Source organism: Galeopterus variegatus, unplaced genomic scaffold (genome assembly GCF_000696425.1).
Source record: "Galeopterus variegatus unplaced genomic scaffold, G_variegatus-3.0.2 Scaffold8394, whole genome shotgun sequence".
NCBI classification, from domain to species: Eukaryota; Metazoa; Chordata; class Mammalia; order Dermoptera; family Cynocephalidae; genus Galeopterus; species Galeopterus variegatus.
In genome coordinates this window covers 51,177-72,741 of record NW_007734505.1, presented here as the reverse complement: position 1 = coordinate 72,741, position 21,565 = coordinate 51,177, and the positions used below count along the sequence as shown (strand labels likewise).

Here is a 21,565-nt window from a genome sequence, read left to right as displayed (position 1 = left end):
GGATCCGAACCCTCGGCGGGAGCGCCGCCGCACTCCCAAGCGGCGCACTGTAGCAGTGTGCCAGCAGGCCGGCCCTTTTTTGTCCTTTTTGAGACCAGCCGCACCGCGCTCAGCCAGTGAGCGCTGCGAGCACACCGGTCATCCCTATATAGCATCCGAACCCGTGGCGGGAGCACTGCTGCGCTCCCAGCGCCGCACTCTCTTGAGTGCGCCACGGGCTAGGCCCTGAAACTTAGATAATTTTAAGCCAGTGAATTATAGAATTTACAAATTTCAAAACAACAGGAAAGCAGAATGTTACCAAATCTTCTTGGTTTTGTGACTCTTGGTGGGAATTTTCCCTGATTGAATTGATATATAAAACTGCTAGAAAGCCCCAGAAATTTGACTCTGCTGGAGACATATGTTCAGTGAAGCTCTAAAACATGCTAAAGTCAAAATTAGAGGGAGAGACTGTTGGAACTGTGACGACCTATTCAAATAAAAATTATCAGTAGCTTCTGAGCTGTCATTTAACCAGCATTTACTGAGATGGATCCAGTGCCGAGTAGACAAGAACTAGTAGCAGAGATCCCTCTAAGGCCCAGGAACAGTATGGATGAGGGCAGCTGAACCCCGGCAAAGATGGAGATAGAGAAAAGATGAGACTCAGGCAGGAAATTTGCACTAGAGAGGGTGAGAGAGAAGGACAGGGAGAGAGACTAGAAGAGAGGGCAGGGGAGATCTATGGAGGGAGAGGGAGAGATTTGGAGTTCATTCAAACACAGGTGATGATTAAAGTCATGGGATTGGATGGTATTTCCAAAGACGTGAGTATAGTGAAACACAAAGAAGATGGCTTTGGCAGAAGAGTCTCTAAGAGGATATAAGCATAAGCAGCAAAGGAGGCAGGAGGAAAGAACGAGAGTGATGCAGCCACAGAAGCCTGTGACACGTTTCAGGAAGGTTCAAGGGATTGGTGTTATGAGACATTGTGGGGTAGGGGATTTGGGGCCTAGAAAGGAGAAAACCGAATCCGTGGATGTAGCAAACCCGTGGATTTTCAGCGGAACACTTTGTTTGGAAGAACTTGCACTAGACAGTCCTTTTAGTGCTTCAGCCAGGGATGGACTCTCATTCTCATGAAATCATGATGTCGTGAAATCAGCAAGTCTTGTAGCTCCCCATGTCAGGTCTCTATCTCTCCTACCAGTGAGGAGGTTGTCCTAAGTGCTCTTTTAAGATCCCTCCCACCTCTGTTATTCTGGGATTATTAGGAGCCTTTTAACTTTTCAGAAGTCCTTACTGAGTTTAAAATATATCTGTAATAATTTGCATATGTTAGTCTTCTGCCTGTGATCGTGAGACTGGAAGGAGACCAGAGGGACCTACATGTTGGAAGGAGGTGGGCACATACTCATATTCAGGTCAGACAGAATTGATTTCTCACTCCAAGCAAATTCTCAAGAGTTTGGGAGGACTCACCTAGCCCAGGAAATGGTGCATGTTAGGCTACTTTCATTCATCCCTGGGAGAAGCTGTAAGTGGGAGACTAGTAAATGGTAACTCTCCTTATTATCATTTGTAATAAGGAGAACCTAAATAAATAATGAGTCACTATGGATCTGTCCCCAGTAGTGTACCTGGGACCCAGGTTAAGGCTGGTGAGTGATAGAATGTGTTGACGCCTTACTGCCATCAGCCAGGCCAAGTCACTGAAAGAGAATCCTCTTGCAATTGTGCAGTAGTGAAAGGTCACATGCTATGGTAATAAAATAAATACAGGGAAAACTGACTAAGGGAAAACTAGTACAGAGGTTACTCTCTACTGGATTGTGAAATTTGCCTCCCATTCGTGCCGCTCCTGGAAAATGAGAACTTCACAAGACACTGAAAACACTTTATGTGTAGTCAGGAAACTCGTGATTAGTCATTATGTAGAAGAGCTGGTGATCATTACAGACAGGAAGAGAGAAGGGGAGCCCTCTGTCCTCAGACACCAGGTAGAAGGGTTGATTAGTCAGTGTTCCAAACCCAAGAGGCAGCTTTGGATTGATTGGGGGGATAAAGAGGGCAAAAAATGTGTGAAGGTCTGGCTTTCATGGATTGGTGATGTACCACAGTACTGGACTTCCTCAGAAAACTTCCGCTACAAAAGTTTCATTTATCGAAGAAATGCCACAGAAATATAGTCCCTTTTGTTCACAAAATGCTGGCACATCTATTTCAGGCCAAGATCAAGAAATCATGACATGTACAGAGGAAGAGATCTTCATTTCCAGGACATGGAATTACTCTTGAGTGAAATTTGGGATGTGTAAAAATGTCTCTGGTTCTGAGAATTGCTTGCCTTGTATTGATGATTGATTTTATAACCAAATCAGTTGCTCTTCTTACAGAGTTGGGGGGAAAACAGGATAATCCAAGACCACCAGACTTCATTATAAATAGACCGCTTGCAACAAGCCAGCCAAGCGTTTGCATAACACCACGCCAGAGCCTGCCTGCTGCAGGCCTGTTTTGCATGGCACTCAGAGAGTCATGCGGGGTCGTGTACCAGACACTATATGTCCCTCCACTTCTCTCCAGCGTGGCATCCTCCATCACTCCCCTCTTTGTACGCTTGTATTTCTTAGGAAGGAACCTCAAAATTTGCAAACCTGGACAGCAGCGTGAAAGAAAACCAGAAACGGACTCAGAGGCAGCTTCAGCTCCAGAAGGATATGGTACGTCAGGATCTTGTTCTTTCCTGAGAGCGCACAGGAGAGAGGCTCTGTGTGGGTGGCTGGGCTCCTGCCTGGCACGGCACCTTCAGTCTCCAGGACACCTGAGCTTTCAGAAAGGTTCTCCTGTTCTTTACCTCATATGTTTTCAGCAGCCCTGGAAGTGAATAGGAAAGATAGTATTACCCCCATTTGATCCAGTAGGAAGTAAACACGGAGTTGCAAATCCTGTTTTCTGGAGCAGTTTTTTCCTGAAGGTAAGGGAGAGTGTGCAGCAGGTGAACTTCCATCCCTCTGTGGTCTCCTCCACCCACGCCTGCACCTCAGAGCTTATTTAGCCTCCTGGGCTGCACGCTGTTGTCAGCTTCTGCACACAGTGGCCAAGGAAGGAGTATGCTACTCTGGGAGGTCTTGGTCCTTGTACTCAGAGATCTTTACATTTGTTCCAAACCCTTTAGTCATTGCTGAGCTCTCCTTACTAAACCCAAAGGCTGAGCAAACCTTTCTAAGGTTTTCAGTACTCACAGAAGTTTCATGCTTCTCTCCTGAAGACTGAAAGATAGTTCTTACCTTTATCTTTATTTTAAATTTCCAACTTTTACCATAGAAGGGGGAAAAACAGAGAAAGGAGATTAGAGACTGTCAAACTCTAAATATTCTCATCCCTGCTTTCAGAGGATTTTCTCCTTTTTTGGAAAGCTGGACATAAATTGGAAAGGTTTGAATGACCGGACTCTTCTGTAACATAAAGCCTACAAAACATTCACAGTGTTTCAAACTTTTTTGGAGGTTCAAAGACAAGTTAAAAATAGGTGTTACAAAAAAAAAAAAAAAAAAGATTATTTTTGTCCAGGATGAGACCTTGTACACATAATGGCGAAGGACAAACTGCAGCTGACAGTTCCTAAAGGACAGAACCTTCCTTGGTGTGACCCTCACGAAGCAGTTCTGGCTGAGGACGTGGGCAGCCTCACGTCAAGCAGCCTGGCCCTCGTTGAAATTTTGTGTCCTTGTCAGAATTTCCATAAGTGCCTCAATGAAATTTAGGATGAGGCGTCCATGGGGGCTCCTTTTTATTTTTTCTTGAGAATGGTTAGTGCCTCGGGGGCCTGGTAGGGAAGGAGATGTGGTGAAATGAACATAGTGTATATGTGCAGTTGTACTCTGAAGTGCCTCCACCTCCATTTCCAAGGGGCAATTTTTTTAAACTAAACTTTTAATTTTGGAATAATTTCAGGTTTACAGAAAAATTGCAAAGCTAGTGCATAGAATTTCTGTAAACCCTCCCCTAGTTTCGCCCATTGTTAACATCTTCTATAACCATGGCATGTCTGTCAGTATTAAGAGACTGACACTGTCATAGTACTATGAACTAAAATTCAGACTTTATTGGGATTGTACCAGTTTTCCATTAGTGTGCTCTGTCTGTTCCAGGACCCAATCCAGTGTATCACACTGCATGGAGTCTTCCCAGGCTTTTCTGGTTTGTGAGTTTCTCAGTCCTTCTTTTTTTTTTTTTTTTTTTTTTAAATAACCTTCACAGTTTTAAGAGTACTGTCCAGGTATCCTGTAGAATGCCCCACAATCTGGGTTTGTCTGGTGATTAAACTGATATTATGGGTTTTTGGAAAGAATATTACAGAGGTGAATGCTCTTCTAGTCACATCATGACATCTGGTGTCACGTTGATGGTGCCGCTGGTAATGTTGACCTTCGTTACTGAGTTAACGTAGAGTTAGCTAGATTTTCCATTTTAATGCTTTTTTTCTTTCCTTTTTTTTTTTTGTGTGTGTGGTGGCTGGCCAGTACAGGGATCAAACCGTGGACCTTGGTGTTATCAGCACCATGCTCTAAACGATTGAGCTAACCGGCCAACCCCCAGTTTTCCACTTTAAAGTTACTTTTTCCCCCTTTCCTTCCTCTGTTCTTTGAAAGGGAGTCACTAGTCTAGCCCAAGGGTCCCTTTTCATCGTGACACCCCATGCTCTTGTGGTACATGCCTCTTCTCCATTGTGCCTTGACCTGCTTTTATTGAAGATGAAGCCATTGCTATCCAGGGCCATTCCAAACCCCTGGGAATGTCCATGCACTCTGAAACAGAGAAAGCCTTCCCTCTGAACTGAGCCTAAGCCAAACATAAACCCCACTGGGAACATATTTGAACATACATGTATGATCTCCTGGCTTTGAAGCTTGGTTTTTATAACTTTGAAAGTGAGACATTAGTCATGGAGTTCCTATCCTATTTGTGTAGGAATTTTAAACATTTCATTCACAGAGGTTAGCAAATTAGACCTTGAATAGGTCCATTTGCTGCAGTGTCAATGTGATTGAAACCTTTAAACTTTTCAATATACTAAAGACAGTTTTGCTCTGATTGCTCTTCAGGGTGTGATGCAGGGTACTGTGCCCTACCTGGGCCCCTGCCTGCCTGACCTGACCATGCTTGACACTGCTCTTCAGGACTATATCGAGGTGAGTTCTGCACAGGTGGTGTAATTGGGCCTGCAGCCTTCTCACTGGATACCCAAAAGAGAGATTCGCTTCTACAACTACTAGTATCTATTGAGGGCCCATTATGTACAGTGTTGTGTAGAGGCTGGGAGGAATACAAAGAATAACAGCAGAAAATACCACCAGAAGTGACTCGGTATTCAGTGGACGGCATAGTATATTAAAGTAGACAGCGATGGACAGGAATAGTAGAAATTTCTGTTTTTATTTATTTATTTATTTTAATTTTTATTGAATCATAATTGATTACACATATTTTGGGGGCTCAACACTAACATATGTTGATCAAGTCAATATATTGTTACAAATCATAATAATTCTTTATGCCTATGTCCAATCTCTCCCATCCCCTCTCCCTTCCGTCTCATTACCCTAGATTTCTTCTCTCCCTCTGAAAGAGTAATGGTTACTCTGTTGATTTGTTGCCTAGATGATCTGTCCAATGCTGAGAGGTGTGTTTAGGTCCCCCAATATTTTCATAGAGCACATGCTTCTGTCACTCTGGAATGGGCTTTGTGGAGAGAGACATCCTCCTCTTTTCTTTGGTCTCTGCTGCTGACTCTCCTTGTGTCAATGCACTCCAGTGGCTGGTGGACCACCTGTGTGGTGGTTGTGGCATCTAGCTGCTTTCATGGCAGCCGTAGTTATTGTGGTAGCTGTGGTGGGCCACCCACATGGAGGTGATGTTTTTGGCATGCTCCTTGGTGTCGGTAGTGTGCCTGGTTGTGTTAGAGGGTGTCCATTCCCTGGCTCCAAGGGTGGGCCCCCGAGGCACTGGTGGTGTGCCTGGGTTGGAACTAATTTTTTGTTCTTTGCTTACTTCTAAAATGGGGAACTTCCTTTGGGAACCAGTACTTGAGCTGCGTGGTTTAGCTAAATTGCTAATTTGCTGCTGATTTAATGGTTTTAATGGTTGACTTTACAGGTACTTCTGGCTCTCCAAAGACCCGGTGCACCTGAGTTGTGTAGAAACTCTGATCTGGGCCTGAGTCTTTTCATCAAAATGTATCCTATGCAGTTCCATATTCCTGGTCAGTCTCCACTGAGAGGACCTTTGCTGATTGGGGTGCCAGTCAGCAGTCCTTGCTGTGCCCCAGTGATCCCCCAGTGGGCCCATATGTACCACTGCCCATGCTACAGACGCTTCCAATGGGACAGGCCATGTGCTGGTCCCTTGCGATGACTCACCAGCCTCTGCGTGGCTCCTTTTTTTCAGCTGTTCTGGCTCCTCACTCCTGCATGAGTCCACAGGAACCGTATTAGTGGTGTTGCTGGCTGGGGGGCCACCAAAGCTCTCCTCCCCTGCTGCGTCCAAGCAACTTCATCCAAAGGACGCAGCTGTGGCTTTTGCTGGCTCCTGCTTCTTGCACTCAGCAGCTCTAGCCTTAAAGTGGCTGCAGCACAAAATGGTCAGAGTGGTTTTTTCTTTCTCTATTTGTGGCTTCTCCTGCCTTCATGCACTCTGTAAGTCCTCTGTAAGTCCTCCTCTTCCCCTGAGCTCTAGCAGCCCCAACTTGGCTGTTGTTGCTTTTTTATAGTGGTAAATTGGTTGATTTGTGGGAGAGAGTGATGCTGGGGCCTGTCTATTCCACCATCTTGACCGGAATCTTCCAATAGTAGAAATTTGAACAGAAGTGCAATGAGAGAACATAGAAAGTCCCGATTAATTTCATATGAGAGAATAGGATGGAAAGGCCTATGAAGGAGGGGGTTTGATAAGCTACTTATTAGTAGCAATAATAAAATATTAGGTGGAGAGGAAGTTTGATATTTGAAATGATATTTAAGGATTGCTTTTCTATTTAAGTACATCTCACCTCCCTGGTTATCATATGCAATCAGCCTGCGTTAATTGTGTTATAATTAGAAGGGGAGAAGGAGTAGAGGTTATTTTGCATAGACTTACCTCCAACTTTGCTGTAAGTGTTGTGGACATGTTCATTCATTTTACATTTCCTGGGCTCTATGTCTTTTCACATCCTCTGCTTCAGCTTATCTCAAGGAAACACCCATCAGTATTGGGAAATTTGGGGGAGTGACCAAAGACTTAGAAGTTATATTGAGCCTACTGAGAATAGGAACTGGCAGGATGAAGAATTGAAACTTAACGTTTCCTGATGCCAAGTAGAGGTGACTTCCCTTTTGATAAACCATTGACAATTTGATTTCCAGTATGACTCAGTGACCATCTGTTTGTGTTGCTTTTGCCCGAGGAAAAAAGAGTAATGGAATATTTATGAAAGCTTTTTGTCTTCAATGGATCTACAAATACATTTGTATTTCTTTATCATTACTATTTTAGTTGGTTTCAGACACTTTAAGAGAAGGCTGTCTGCCTATCCTGACCTATTATAAATTAAGAGAATGTTTTTCTTGAAGCAAAAGATGATTCTCTTCCTCCATATTAGCCATAACTAAAAGATCATTAATAATTGTGACTTTATTTCCCTTTGATCTATTTTGATGTGACCTAGAACAACATAGGATTGTGTTTGAAAGTAGCTTGGTTGGTCACTCTTTTTAAAAAAATTTCTTTCAGGGTGGACTGATAAACTTGGAGAAAAGGAGAAGGGTAAGTAGAGGTCTTGGCTATGGTTTTTCATTTTGCTTCCTCTGGAAATCAAAAAATGAAAGAAGTGGGGAGTCCAGTTGTTTTGTACAGGCAGAAAAAATGAATTAGCACTTATTGAATATGTATTACATACCATTATGCTTGGCGTGTTCCTGTACTTTATCCCCCAAGAGCCCTGTGAGGGGGTGTTATCTCCTCAGCCCAAAGGTGAAGAAACCAGATATTTGGACTGAATAGGGTTCTCCTAGTCCTGTCCTGCTACTACAAAGTGCACATTTCTTTTTAATTATACATATTTATGGGGTACAGAATGATATTTTGATGTATGTATCCACTGTGTACTGATCAAATCAGGGAAATTAGCTTATACTTTACCACAAACATTTACAATTTCTTTGTGTTGAGAACATTTGAACTTTCTCTTGTGTATTTGAAACTTTTGTATATTGGAACTTCTGTGTATTTGCAGATACACAATAGATTGTATATACAGTGAACAAAGATACAATAAATATGAATTATTGTTAATTATAGTCACCGAGCACTCTACAACACTAGAACTTATTCTTCCTGTCTCGCTGTAAGTTTGTACCCATTAACCAGCCTCTCCCTAGCCTCTCTACCCCCTCCCCAGCCTCTACTAACCACAATTCTACTCTACTTCAGTGGCAAAGCTCACATTTTTTTCTCTTACCCCTCTTTATGTCCTTCTTTATAATTAGCTTCAGCAAAAACAGGTTTACCCCTGTAGTTAATAACAATGTATTGTATACTTGAAAATTGCTGAGAGTAGGTTTTTTTGTGTGTGTGTGGCTGGCCTGTAAGGAGATCCCGACTCTTGATCTTGGTGTTATCAGCACCACGCTCTCCCAAGTGAGCCACCAGCCAGCCCCTAAGAGAGTAGATTTTTTAAGTGTTCTCGCCACAAATAAGTATGTGAATTCATATGCTCATTAGCTTCATTAGCCATTTACAGTGTATACATATTTACATCATGTTGTACACCATGACTATGTACGATTTTTATTTGTCAATTAAAAGAAGAAACTGGCTTACTTTATTAGGGAAAAAGGTTTCCTAAGAGTAAATGAGAGAGAATGGTTAATTAAGATGGTTAACACTTGTGAGTCCATCTGAGAGAGGAAAGGAAATGGTCTTCACTGTTAGGTACAGTTAATTATTCTTTTCCTTTCCTGTCAGCATAGGAAGGGGTATTCAGCATCGATTTGAATCTTTCCGTGGATAGAATACTTCTGAACTATGCTAAAAAAAGATAGAACAGCTTTGAAATTTTGCTATGGTTTTTGTGTTCTAACACTATATTTAAATAGATATTTAAAAGATTCAGGGAAAACATGAGTGAGCAAAATAACAGCTTTACCCCATAGCAGTCTCATTGTTCTTTAGTCATTCATTCATTCTTTCATTCCATAAATATTGATCGTATACCCAACCTGGGCGTTATGGGGATTGAGGCAGAGAAAAGTCAGAGCTCCCTGGCCTCCTAAAGTTCACAGTAGACCAGGGAATTTTCTTGAAAATTTACCTTAGGGAAGCTTGAAGTTGAAAGCAAAGTAAGTATTGTACCAGTGAGGAAATTGAGGTTTAGATATGTATTATAACTAGTCAGTGATGGCATAGGGCCAGAGAAACTTCCAGGAGGAAATGAGATCAGACTTAAAACCAAAAGACTGTAGAGGAGCTAACCAGGCTGAGCTCATTAGTAGCAAGATGCTAACCTGGACAAACGCAAATTTTCTGCCCCTAGTAGAGTGTACTCCCTTCTTTAGCATGATGATAAATATTCCTTGAGGATACTGAGACCAAGGACTGAGATCACTGGATGGAAAGTTGAGACCCAGAGAACCTGACAATTCTTGAGATAACTTCTGTCGTGTCCTGTAATGATAAAAATATTCTTTCAGTTGTTGCCTCCACAGTTACCCGTCTTTGTCCTTTAACTTCAGAATAACCCACTCTTTCCTTTAAGGAGTAGGATGTTAAACTTTTGGAAAGTTTGAGTATAAAACCCAAACCTAAGCTTATACCCGTTGCTGGCTTACAAAAAAAATCTTTATTGAAACATCTGAAGAAGTATAAATAATTTTGGACATAATTATGTACTTGCTTCTCTTGTGAGCTTTAAAACAGTTCATTAAATGATTTACTGGCATAGTAAAAACTGAAGGATTCAGGAAATCTAAACATTCAAGTTGATGAGACCCTAGACTGTTTAAATGTCCAACACTACCGAAACTTATTTATTGGGGAGTAGGGGTTGAAGAAAATGGGGATGAAGAACATGGGAGCTTCCTGACTTAAAATATTTGTTTTATCTTTTAAGAAGAAATAGAAATAGAAATTCTTCATATTTTTTTGAAATGCTCAAAACCTTAAAAAATAACTTCTTTACCTCAAGGATGAAAATGGAAAAGAGGAAAAAGAAGCCACTGTGACTTTTTGGATTCTTTGGTAGCTTATTTTATTCATACAAATTGTTTTTTCAAGAGAAAGGAGAATAAAAATTGAAGCATAAGCTATTTTCTTTCTTTTTTTTTTCTAAGGAGTAGGATGTTAAACTTTTGGAAACTTTGAGTATTAAACCCAAAACTAAGCTTATAGCCGTTGCTGGCTTACAAAAAAATCTTTATTGAAACATCTGAAGAAGTATAAATAATTTTGGACATAATTATGTACTTGCTTCTCTTGTGAGCTTTAAAAGAGTTCATTAAATGATTTACTGGTATAGTAAAAACTGAAAGATTCAGGAAATCTAAACATTCAAGTTTATGAGACCCTAGACTGTTTAAATGTCCAACACTACCGAAACTTATTTACTGGGGAGTAGGGGTTGAAGAAAATGGAGATGAAGAACATGGGAGCTTCCTGACTTAAAATATTTATTTTATCTTTTAAGAAATAGAAATAGAAATTCTTCATATTTTTTTGAAATACTTAAAACCTTAAAAAATAACTTCTTTATCTCAAGGATGAAAATGGAAAAGAGGAAAAAGAAGCTACTGTGACTTTTTGGATTCTTTGGTAGCTTATTTTATTCATACAAGGACTTCAGAGATTCAGAGTTAGAATTTTTAAGAGTTATTTAGCTATTTTATTTCTAAGGAAGCAGTATTTCAGAGGCCTCCTAGATGGTTTCCTCCATCTTCTGTCCTAAGGTGGAGTGTTGTCATGTGTATGTTTGGTTAGCATTATTATTCATTCTTTTTTTTTTTTTTTTTTTGGTGTCTGTCTGCTTTAGGAATTTGAAGTGATTGCCCAAATAAAACTCTTACAGTCTGCCTGCAACAGCTATTGCATGACCCCAGACCAAAAGTTCATACAGTGGTTCCAGAGGCAGCAGCTCCTAACAGAGGAGGAGAGGTAGGCTGACCTGTTGTCCATCACGGAGGTGTTGGGGGGAGCATGCTGCATCCAGCAACTCATTGGGTCATTTTTCAACAACATTGTTTTTTCGTTTTTTTGTGGCTGGCTGGTTGGGTGCAGCAGGAAAGGATGGCATCAGAAGACATACTCTCAGATTTGTGCTCAGCCACTTTCTTTGTAACCTTGAATGAGTCATTTATTCTTTATCTTCAGGATGCTCATCTGTAAAATGTTTGTGCGGCTTAAATAAAGTCATGTTGTAGGAATGCTTACCATTACTATCATCATCATCATCACCACCACCATGTTTTCTACTATTACTAATTGCTGTTATCTTTCAAGGAGCTTTTAATCTACGGAGAGGGACAGACTCATGAAAAATTGAACTCTGATGGGCAGCTAAAGTCCTACAGAACTACGGGCAGGAACAGTTCGTTTGGCCAAGGAGGGAAGTGGGGGGGAATAGGAAGCTATGAAGGCATTAACATCTAGGCTGGGCTGTGAAGGAGAGAGAAGATTTCACCAGAAGAATTGGAGAAGAACATTCCAGACAGAGAAAGAACACAAGCAAAGGTCTGACGTGCTTGGCATTTGGAAGAACAGTGATAACTCTGGTGTGGCTGGTACACAAGGGACAGGTTTTCAAATAAATAGTGGTTGATGGGCATAGAAAGATACTTAACTCTAGTGCTTTGAATGTTGGCCCAGCAGGGGTTCAGGCCATACCCTGTAGTCTGGGGGTTGGCAGATTAGTCTGCAGGCCGTATGTGGTCCACCCCCCGTTTTTACATTTTTAAATGGCTGGTAAAAAAGAAAAACACAAAAGAATAATGTTTTGTGACATGGGATAGTTATTTGAAATTCAAATTTTAGTATCCATAAGTAGTTTTTTTGGAACATAGGCCATTCATTTACATCTTATGTACGATTGCTTTCATGCTTTAAAGACAGTTGAGTAGTTGCAACAGTGACCGTATGGCCACAGAGCTTAAAATACTCACTGTCTGGTCCTTTACAGAAAAAGTTTGCTGATCTCTGTTATAGACTAGGGAATTTTCTTGAAAATTTACCTTAGGGGAGAGTGAAGTTGAAAGCAAAGTCAGTATTGTACCAGTGAGGAAATTCAGGTTTAGATATGTATTATAACTAGTCAGTGACAGCATTTGGATTGGAACTCAGGTCTGCCTACGAACAACCTGAGCTCAGTACCCTTCTCTGCCTACCCGGTAGCCAAACACATCTCCTAGCTAGAGCTACAAGCTTTCATAAAAGGCATTTCAAATCAGATATAAATCCTCTTGTGCTTGTGGCAGTTATATCTTCCTGTTATATGGATGTCTGAATCTGGAGCATTTTTAATTTAGGATGTTTTAGCAATTAAAAATCATATTTATGTGTCTTTATCAATAATATAACTGCCTATGCCTATTCATTAAAGGTGAGATAATTTACAAAAATCTCTTTCATTTCCTTTAGATGAAAGTAAGTCACTGGCTCAGGTGCACAAACACGCGCAAAGTGGTTGGAAGGAGGTGGAAGGCAAGAAATGGGAGGGGCAGGAGGAGGGAGTCTCCCCCAGACTGGAAGTGGGATGAAGAGTGCTCAGGAGACAGAATGCAGTCAGCTTGTGGTGCTGCCGGCGTGCATGCATTCCTGTATTGGAGGCATGAAGAACCGCGCCAGTCAGTGGAGGGACATGGGGAGGTGGCACATAACGTAAACTGGTGAAATCTGGTCATGAAATCAGCACCCTCTGACATTTACGACAGAACAAAACACTGTGTATCTTTACTCTGAATAATCAGAGCCTTTCTCTAAGACAAAACTGATACATCACATGAACTTAAACTGTTCTTCTAATTCTCCCACTTGGACCTCACGATCGCTGTTACCCCTCTCTTTCCCAGCTATGCCCTGTCGTGTGAGATCGAAGCAGCTGCAGACGCCAGCACCACCTCGCCCAAGCCTCAGAAGAGCATGGTGAAAAGGCTCAGCCTGTGAGTGTTACCTGGGGCCCCGAGAGGGCCCATCAGAGTAGGGAGAGGAAACGTATCCAACAGGGTCCCCTTGGCCCAGGGAAAAAGTAAAGGACACTCCGGTCATTTGCTGAATAGTTTATCTTTCTGTCCTGAACGCAGAACATTTGCTAGATCCATTCATCCTTCTCCATTCCTGTCTGTGGTAAGAACCTCTGTCACCTTTGCCTGGGCTACTCCAGGAATGTCATTACTGCCTTCCGGCTGCTGCTTTACCCCAATGATTCATTCTCTACCGAATAGGCAGGTGGTCTTTTAAAATGTACCCCCGATTATGTTGCTTCCTTGCTTTAAAACTCCAGTGGTTTTATTTTAAGATAAAATCCACGTTCCTTACCCTAGTTTACTGGGCCTTATGTGATCTACCCGCAACCTCCTCTTCCTTACAACGGCCCTCTCTGTTCACCAAGATCCAGCCACGCTGGTCTCCTGGTCATCCTCAAACACTCCAGGCTGTTCCTGCTTCACGGCCTTTGCTCTAGCTGTTCCTGGAATGCTCTTTCTTCATGGTTGGATACTGGCAAAAGTGTTGCCCTGAGAGAGAGTCCTCTCTGATGTTGCTTTCTACCCCTATCGTTTTATTCATTCTGGCTGTTTCCACCAGTGGAATGTAAGCAACCTGGAAACAGGTACCTTGTTTGTCAAACTGATGGCTGCATGCCCGGCTGGGTGCCAGGCATATAAGAGGCCCTCCCGACCTGACTTCATAGCACCTGTCTCTCTTTGAGTATAATCCAATTCCTTGCAGTAGCCCACAAGGCCCTTTGGGATCTGAGGCATCACTTGACCCCACCTGTCCCATGCCTGTCTGTCCTCATCTTTCCCTGTTTCACTCTGCTGTTTGCACTCCAGCCCCCAGACCTCCCTGAACACACTGGGCACACTCTTTTTGCCTCTGCCTCTTCCCCAAATAAATAGCCACATGGCTCACTCCCTTGCATCCTTCAGATGTTTGCAGAAATGTCACTTTCTCAGTGAGCCTTCCCTGACCACCTCATTTAATACCATAACTGGCCCACCTTACCTGCTCTTGGCACCCTCTCTCACTGTCCCCTTCTCCGAGTTTCTCCATCACCTTTACCTCCATCTGACATACTGTATGTTATAGGTGTGTTTAGATACAATGCAGACTCTATGAAGGTAGGCATTTATGTCTCTTTTTTGTTTATTGCTTTATCCCCAGAACCTAGAATGGTACCTGGCACACAGTAGAGGATTAATTAAGGACTGTTCTAAGAACAATACATGTATTTCTCATCCAATCCATGAAATCACCTAAGAGATAAGTCCTACCTTTATATCCATTTTATAGACCAGGAAACTGAGGCACAGACAGTGAATACCAAGCTAGTAATTGAAGTATCTGGATTCAAACCTAAGATTTGGCTCTAGAGCTAAGTTGATAACCTTTCTACCATATTGCCTCTTGGAAAAATTCTTCCTGAAGGAACAGAGGAAGAAAATATGCAATTGGGGTTAAAAAGTGAAACAGGGGAGAAGAGGAAGGAGGGAAGGAAGGGAGAAAAGGAGGAAGAGAGAAAGGGCGAAGAGAAAGGAAAGAAGGAAGGGATAAAGAGTAAGATGTAGTTTTAGTTACACCCTGCGCTTTGATTGTAGCAATTTTTGCAGAACCTTAAGAGAACTTAGTCTCTGCCGTGAAGTTAGTCTCTTAGACATTAGATTCTTAAAGACATTAGACTAATGAATCTAATGAGAGCTAAGGAAGTTAGTTCAAGGAAACAGATTATAATTTGATTAATAAACTTGACCTTCTCTTTTGCACACGTGTACCTGTCTGATCTTTTGGGTGTCATAATCTGGATTTTCTGGGGACGAGCAAGAACAGCAATTAGGGAATATTGGACAGTTTTTCATGGCAGAGTGGGCTTGGGAGCCAGGCTGACCTGAGAGATCCCAACTCCACCAGTTACTTGTGTGAACTTCTGTTTTATCATTTGAGAGAAGAGGATAATAACGTCTACCTTATGGCCTTTTGTAAAGCTCTTAAAGCAGTGCCTACCTATGAGTGGGAACCTGAAAAGCTATGACTACATTTTATGAAACAAATAAGTTAATATCTTTCTGAGTTATTTTGGGGGAGTCGTCAGGAGTATGACTATTTTTGATGTGTATTTGAACCTTCCCAGCACTGTCTCTTCACCTGCCTCAGTGAGTCACATGGAGACACAGAGGCAGGGATGGCACGTGACCTTGGGTTTTGTCGTAGTCCCAATATAACATGTGAAGGCCCTTTTTGGGTGTGGATAGCATGATCTCCCATCATCAGAGGCTGCTCCCTGATACCAGGAGATATGAAGCACTGAGGATTAGGTAGGAACATGTGATTTTGTAGAACGCATTTCGAAGGTAATCCTGATGTCTTGCCAAGCGTCTCCCTCTTTTCAGATGCCTGCCCTGGCCCTCCTGAACACCAAATTTATGAGTTTTGAGATTCACTTCATGAGGGAATATCCATAGTTTCTGGCTATCTTTCCAACTCTGGAAATATGGGGGAGAATGGGCTCTTTCGAGATAACCCAAGGGGCCTGGTGGAGCCTTGTTTTCTGGTGAGATTGACATGTGCACAGGGAATGGAATCAGGCTCCCTGACAGATGAGTCCAGGAGTGCGGGGCCTCCTAGTGGTCCACTCTGCTAAGTGAGGCAACAGAAAGAGTTGGGAATTTCTGGGACTGCTATAGCAGTCGGAGATCCTTAAGGAAAACACAGTCTCAGTGCAGGCAGACCTAATCCTGAGTGCCACTACTTTGTCTTCTTGTTCCCCACAGCCCTGTCATCATTTCTGTACTACAGCTCCTCTGCTACCCCTCCCCAACCCAGCGGTCTGTATTTATTGTGTTGGGTGCTCCGACACCTCCGGGTTCTGATTCTTCAGACACAGGCAGGTGTACAGCCTATATGAGGACATGCACTCTGAAACCCGGGGAAGGCAGGACTGTGAGGGTACAGCACCCTGCACAAAGTATGGTGGGCACTCAACACACCTCTTATTAGCAAAATCTTGCTGAGATGCTTGAGCTTAACCCTTGGTATCTGCAGTTGAGTTTGAACATTCATTACGAAAACAGGTCGTATGTCTGCCGTCCTATTCCTTGTACATATAAGGGTGTTTGCATTCCCCTATTTTCCAAGATTTTATGATCTTCTTCTTTACATTTTTACAAATCTGGCAAATGTATTTTTGCTCTGTCTGCATTTAATGATCCATTATCCAAAGAGACTGGAGAAAACTTTGGAGCCTTAGGGGAAGGAGTGTCTAGTTTGAACATTAGAGATGCCCAGTATCGAGCCAGAATGAACCTTTACAAGACAGAATGACCTTACTTAATTGTAGAGGTGGAAGAACCTTTAGTCTTTGAAAAATTAAGTTCTAGGCTAGAGATGCTGAGATAATGGGTGCAGGACTACTAGTTCACCTCTTCAAAGATCTACCTTGTAATGGGGCCATAAGACAGTGGCATTTTTTTTTTCTTCTTCTGTGAATCGTGGTCAGTTTAGCACTTAGACGCCTGTACCCTCTGTAGTGCTTAGAGGTCCGTGAAAGGGAGGACATGAAAAAAGGGGCTAGAGGTGGTGAGTGGAAATGAGGCAGAACAGATATATGCCTGAGGTCTCAAAGTTCAAGTTTTATAATTCCTAAAATATTTAATTAAAAATCAGGCATGTCCTCATTGTTTCTATTATCGTTGCTATTTATTTTTGGCATCTGCCTGGTACGGGGGATCTGAACCCTTGACCTTGGTGTTATCAACACTGCACTCCAACTGAGCCGAGCAGCCTGCCCTGTTATTGTTATTTTATACCATCAGAGCTTGTTTGGGTTTAAAATGCCCTCTTTGTGCGCCATCCTTTCTTACATCTCCCGCCCTCCCTCTTGTTCCTGCTGCCTTTAGTGTCATCTGTTAGTGGTAAACCCTCTCATCTTGTCTGAGAAAGTATTTTTCCTTTACTCTTGGAAATATGTTAGATGGGTACAGAATTCAAGATGAGCGTTATTTTCAGTCAGCGCTTTGAAGATGTTTGGTGTCTTCTCATGTCTGACGTTGCTTTTGGGATGTCTGATATCTGCTCAATTTCTTTTCCTCTGTGCTGCATTTCCACCCGTTGTTGCTTTTAAGAATGTCTTTTGTCTTTGATACACCCACCATTCTGCAGTTTAAGTGGGGGTTCAGTCTTATTCGTCCTGTTCAGGATGTGGTTCTGGGATCAGAGGATTCATGTGGTTTATCAGTTCTAGATTCCTCTCAGCCACCGTCTCTTTAGATATGGTCCCTCTTCCAGTCTCTCACCTGTCTTCTTCCAGAACTCCCCTCACACATGTGCAGGGCTTTCTTATTCCCTTCTCTGTGTGTCTTTTAACTTCTCCTATTTTCTATGTCTTTATCTTCTTTTTTTTTTTTTTCTTTTTCCGTTTTTGTCTTTTTTTGTGTCCGGCAACGGATCGCAACCCTCAGTGTCGCGCCCGGACCGGACCGGGACCGGGACGGGCAACAGGATCGCAACCCTCGGTGTTGCTCCCACACCTCGCTCAGCCAGTGAGCGGAAACTGGTCTGTATGTGGGATCCGAACCCTCGGCGGGAGCGCCACTGCGCTCCCAAGCGGCGCGCACTGTAGCAGTGTGCCACTGGGCCGGCCCTCTATGTCTTTATCTTCTGATGCTAATTTCTTAGTATTATCTTCAGCTCTATCATCCAGTTCATGATTTTTTTCTTCAACAGTTACTTAATATATCCACTGAGTTTTTAATTTGAATCGCTACATTTTTCACTTAAAAGTGAAATTTTTTTTCAAATTAGCTTCTTGTTCTTTTGTCAGTGTCTTGCTCTTTTTCTTCTTGTGTCATCTTCTCTCGTATCTTCAATATTTTTAAAAATACTTATTTTATAGCTTGAACTACAGATATTTGTTGAATGAATGAATCAATAATTGGTTTCTTTCTGATAGTTGTTATATCTGAAGTTCTCAGGAGTCTGAAGCTGCTGTTTGTTATGCCTGTTGACTCCCTTTGAGTGGGAATATTTCCTTGAGTGTAGTTTGTAGTTTTGTATTGTGAGCTCATCTTTGTCAGGGAATTCTCTGCAGGCTGGCCTCAAAGTATATCCCTACAGAAAGTTTTTTTGGTTTTTTGTTTGTTTACACATGATTTCTAGGGAGACATTCTTTTATCCACGCTTAGGCCAAGAGAGAGAGGCTTCCCTGTTGTCTTCCTGTGCCAGTAGGAGGATATTTTCCTAGCCCACCTTTTTACTAAGGGTACGGCCCTTTGAGGGTTCTGGCTCTATAAGGCGTTTGGTTCTAACTCCCCACCTTTCATAAATAGAGGCCTTCATCATTGTGCTCTGTGTACGTCTTAAAGCCCATGTCATTATTTTGCCCAGAGAGGCATCTCCTACTCCCCAACCAGAGCAGCTGCAGAATCAGCTACATGCTTCTGGTTTTCACTTCTCTTTTCATTTCTGACCCCATAGGGATTTCCCTTACTATCTTGCAGGTCCAACAAAAATGAGTTTTTAATATTTCTTACTAAGTTGTTTAATGGAGGAGCGGTTTAGGTTATTGTACTTCATTTTATGGTGGGAAGTGAGGGGGGTGTGGTGAGGACATTTCATCTTGCCAGAGCCTTATTATAGACAAGCCCATCAATTAGCAAATTACATTAGGGCATAGCCTGAAGAAGTAAGAAAAAAAAAATCACTACCCAGGACTCCAAATAAGAAGCTGAAGGGCCGAGCACCTAAAAGAGGACCTCCAGTCTCCATCTGGAAAAAACTAGAATTGGATGAAGTTTGACTTGAATCCTCAGCCTCCCTTCCCTGGAGGTTTTCCCCAATTCCTGGGCTGTTTCTCACCTCATCCCCCTTCTAAAAAAAGATCTAGTTGCATTCAGTCATATCTCAGCAGAAATTTAAATCAGTTACTACTCCCCCAGAAGAACATTTATATTTTAAAGCTTTTCTCTCTTTCTTTGTAGAATGAATGACTTGTAGGCATCTTGGATCAAGTGAGGGTAGCTTTTTCTTAGCTTTGTAGGGGAAAGGGAATGCTAAGTGTGGGCCCTACAACACTTCCCCTACCAGGGCAGCATGTGGGTACCTGTCTACTTTGGTGGCAGGGATGTAACTTAAAGCTTGCCCCATTACCCCAGAGTTGAAGGTCCTCATGCAAATGGGGACTGGAAGAGGTAGGAGGGGATTACTGCCTGGCCCCGAAGTCTGGGATACAAACAAGTGATAGCTAAAGGAAGCTGAAACACTCCATGATACGGGGGATGTTAAACAGTCTGATTTCATCACTTTCCCTCCACACAACTCAGGAACTTTCTCATTCAGTGAAGGAATGAGAAATTGGGGGTCTAATGGTTCAGAATGGGCCTCTGATCCCTCTTGCCAGCTACTGTATAGATATGTATCAACCACCTTGCAATGCAGAAGCTGACCCACTTCAGCCAAGAAAGGTCTGTGCTAAGACATGACCTCATTCATTCATTCAACAAGCACTCATGGAAGCCGCATATGTTCGCATGTCTAGAATGTTGCTGTGCATGAAGAGTACACGGTCCTTTCTCTCTGGGGCCTAGTTCATGCCTTCACTGTTTCCGCTTTTCGTTCTCTTCCAGAAGTAAGTAAAAACTTCAAGCAGGGTTTTACTTTTTTTTTTTTTTTTTTTTGTCCTTTTTGAGACCGGCTGTGAGCGCACTGGCCATCCCTATATAGGATCCGAACCCGCGGCGGGAGCGCCGCTGCGCTCCCAGCACCGCACTCTCCCGAGTGCGCCACGGCCTTGGCCCACGATTTTACTTTTGAAACATACAGGAGAGCCTGTTGCTTTTGCCGGCGTTGAGACTGCCGGCAAATAAACACATGGGAACGAACCAAGGCAATCTCCTTCTGCCCTGCCTCGGCCTGCCAAATGAGCTCTGCCTTCCAGTCCCCCTGGGTTGCAAACAATGAGCGACTGGTCTCACCGGTTTCCCAATTAGGGACAGAGACAGGGGCAGCCCCAATGGGGAGAGCTGGGCTCCAACACAGCGTTTTCCACTCCAGCGCAAAGCCAGGCGTGCAGGCCCCGAAGGGAGCTGAGGCCCACAGCTGGAGGTGTGCCCCTGGTATTCAAACATTCCTGGCAGATGAAGTCATCTGAGATACACAGTATCTGGCAGGCTGCTTGTAATGGTGCAACTGCATTTCCCCCTCTCCGCTCCCCCAAATATAAAAAATGCAGCAGGTACTGTTAGGAATTTGAGGTTATTTTCTTTGGAGCTGATGCAGCTTCCCTGATCAGTGCCAAGGAGTCGCTTGCTTTCCCTCACTGAGGAAATCAGCCATCACTTCAGGGAAATGCCTGTCACAAGCTCCAAGTGGGTCAGCCACTATGGCAACCGTCACCAGCACCCCAGGGAGAAGATAAAACGTCATGCTGGAAGCTTGGCCTAACCTCTTTCTGACTTTCTTCAAAGCCTGATAGTTATAAGCACCCCATGACCTAGAATGGTAGCCCCTCCTTTGTCCTTGAAAATGGGGGGTCAGTTCCTCAAATAGGAAAAAACAGCCACAGAAACTTCCTTTGCTGAGGCCATTAGAGATGCTAAATGATGGTAATCTGCTCTGGCAGGGGACACATTACAGTGATGCTTTCTACCCTGAAGGAGAAATACCTTTTCTGAGCTCTGGGGAAGGCAGGAGCAGAATCAGATTTAATTTCTTGTCTGCTGGATGGGGGTGCTTGCTTACATTTGATAGGCTTACATTTGATAGGAGGAGGAGTTATCAGGCAAACAGTGAAAAGCAAGTTCAGCATGGTGCATGTTGACGGTGGAATATAAAAACCTCATCCAGGAGACCCTCTTCTTGGTAACAGAAGAAACCCTAGGAAATTACTTGACTTCTCTGAGCCACAGTTTCCACTGTTTTCTCATCTATAAAATGGGGAGCAAACTAGGTGGTCTTGAAAAACCCCCTCTTTGCTCTAAAGCTGTAAGTCTCTATAATTAGCACTTCAATAACCTTGAGAATTTTACGCCCATGTCAATCCTCCAGCAGCTTGTCTTCAGAGGGCACCAAGCTTTCCTAGTCAACCGGCATAGGGAGAGCTTTCCTCCAACATGGAGGCTGGAAATCAGAATCTAGCTTTTCCCCGTGAGCAAACGCAGTACTCACTGTCAGTTTCCACTTCTTGCTTCTGAAACTGCTCAAGAAGGTTTTGTGCTCTTCGCTCTGGGTCAGAGCCTGGCATCACCCGTTTGAGATAATCCAGCAGCTTCTGTAAGCACGGGAAGTGAGGGGGTTCTCGGAAGTCCTCTGCGCATTGGTCAAGCCAGGCCCTCAGGATTGAAGCGAT

The 21,565-nt window shown here is 43.0% G+C and overlaps 1 protein-coding gene and 1 long non-coding RNA gene across 9 annotated transcripts in view; one reads left to right on the top strand and one right to left on the bottom strand.

Moving 5' to 3' along the window:
* Nucleotides 1–21,565, top strand: part of LOC103608398 (ral guanine nucleotide dissociation stimulator-like 1) — a 37,053-nt gene that overhangs the window by 14,058 nt on the left and 1,430 nt on the right. For 2 of the 6 annotated variants that reach the window (XM_008592834.1, XM_008592839.1), the window contains 5 exons: nucleotides 2,616–2,705; nucleotides 5,091–5,177; nucleotides 7,756–7,788; nucleotides 11,048–11,169; nucleotides 13,080–13,169. In XM_008592834.1, the coding sequence (XP_008591056.1) occupies nucleotides 2,616–2,705; nucleotides 5,091–5,177; nucleotides 7,756–7,788; nucleotides 11,048–11,169; nucleotides 13,080–13,169 (422 nt within the window). Of the gene's footprint in view, nucleotides 1–2,615; nucleotides 2,706–5,090; nucleotides 5,178–7,755; nucleotides 7,789–11,047; nucleotides 11,170–11,295; nucleotides 11,443–11,514; nucleotides 12,630–13,079; nucleotides 13,170–21,565 lie in introns of those variants that run through there. The other 4 variants (XM_008592838.1, XM_008592836.1, XM_008592835.1 and 1 more) reach the window with 4 other exon arrangements.
* Nucleotides 1,866–21,559, bottom strand: LOC103608400. 3 transcript variants are annotated; one of them, XR_552050.1, is made up of 4 exons: nucleotides 21,385–21,559; nucleotides 11,180–11,394; nucleotides 9,528–9,687; nucleotides 1,866–2,859 (listed from the first exon to the last, which is right to left on the bottom strand). It is a non-coding gene; the product is annotated as an uncharacterized LOC103608400 (long non-coding RNA). The 3 variants fall into 3 exon arrangements; XR_552051.1 differs by lacking the exon at nucleotides 1,866–2,859 and adding an exon at nucleotides 8,652–8,680; XR_552049.1 differs by lacking the exon at nucleotides 1,866–2,859 and having other exon boundaries at nucleotides 9,434–9,687.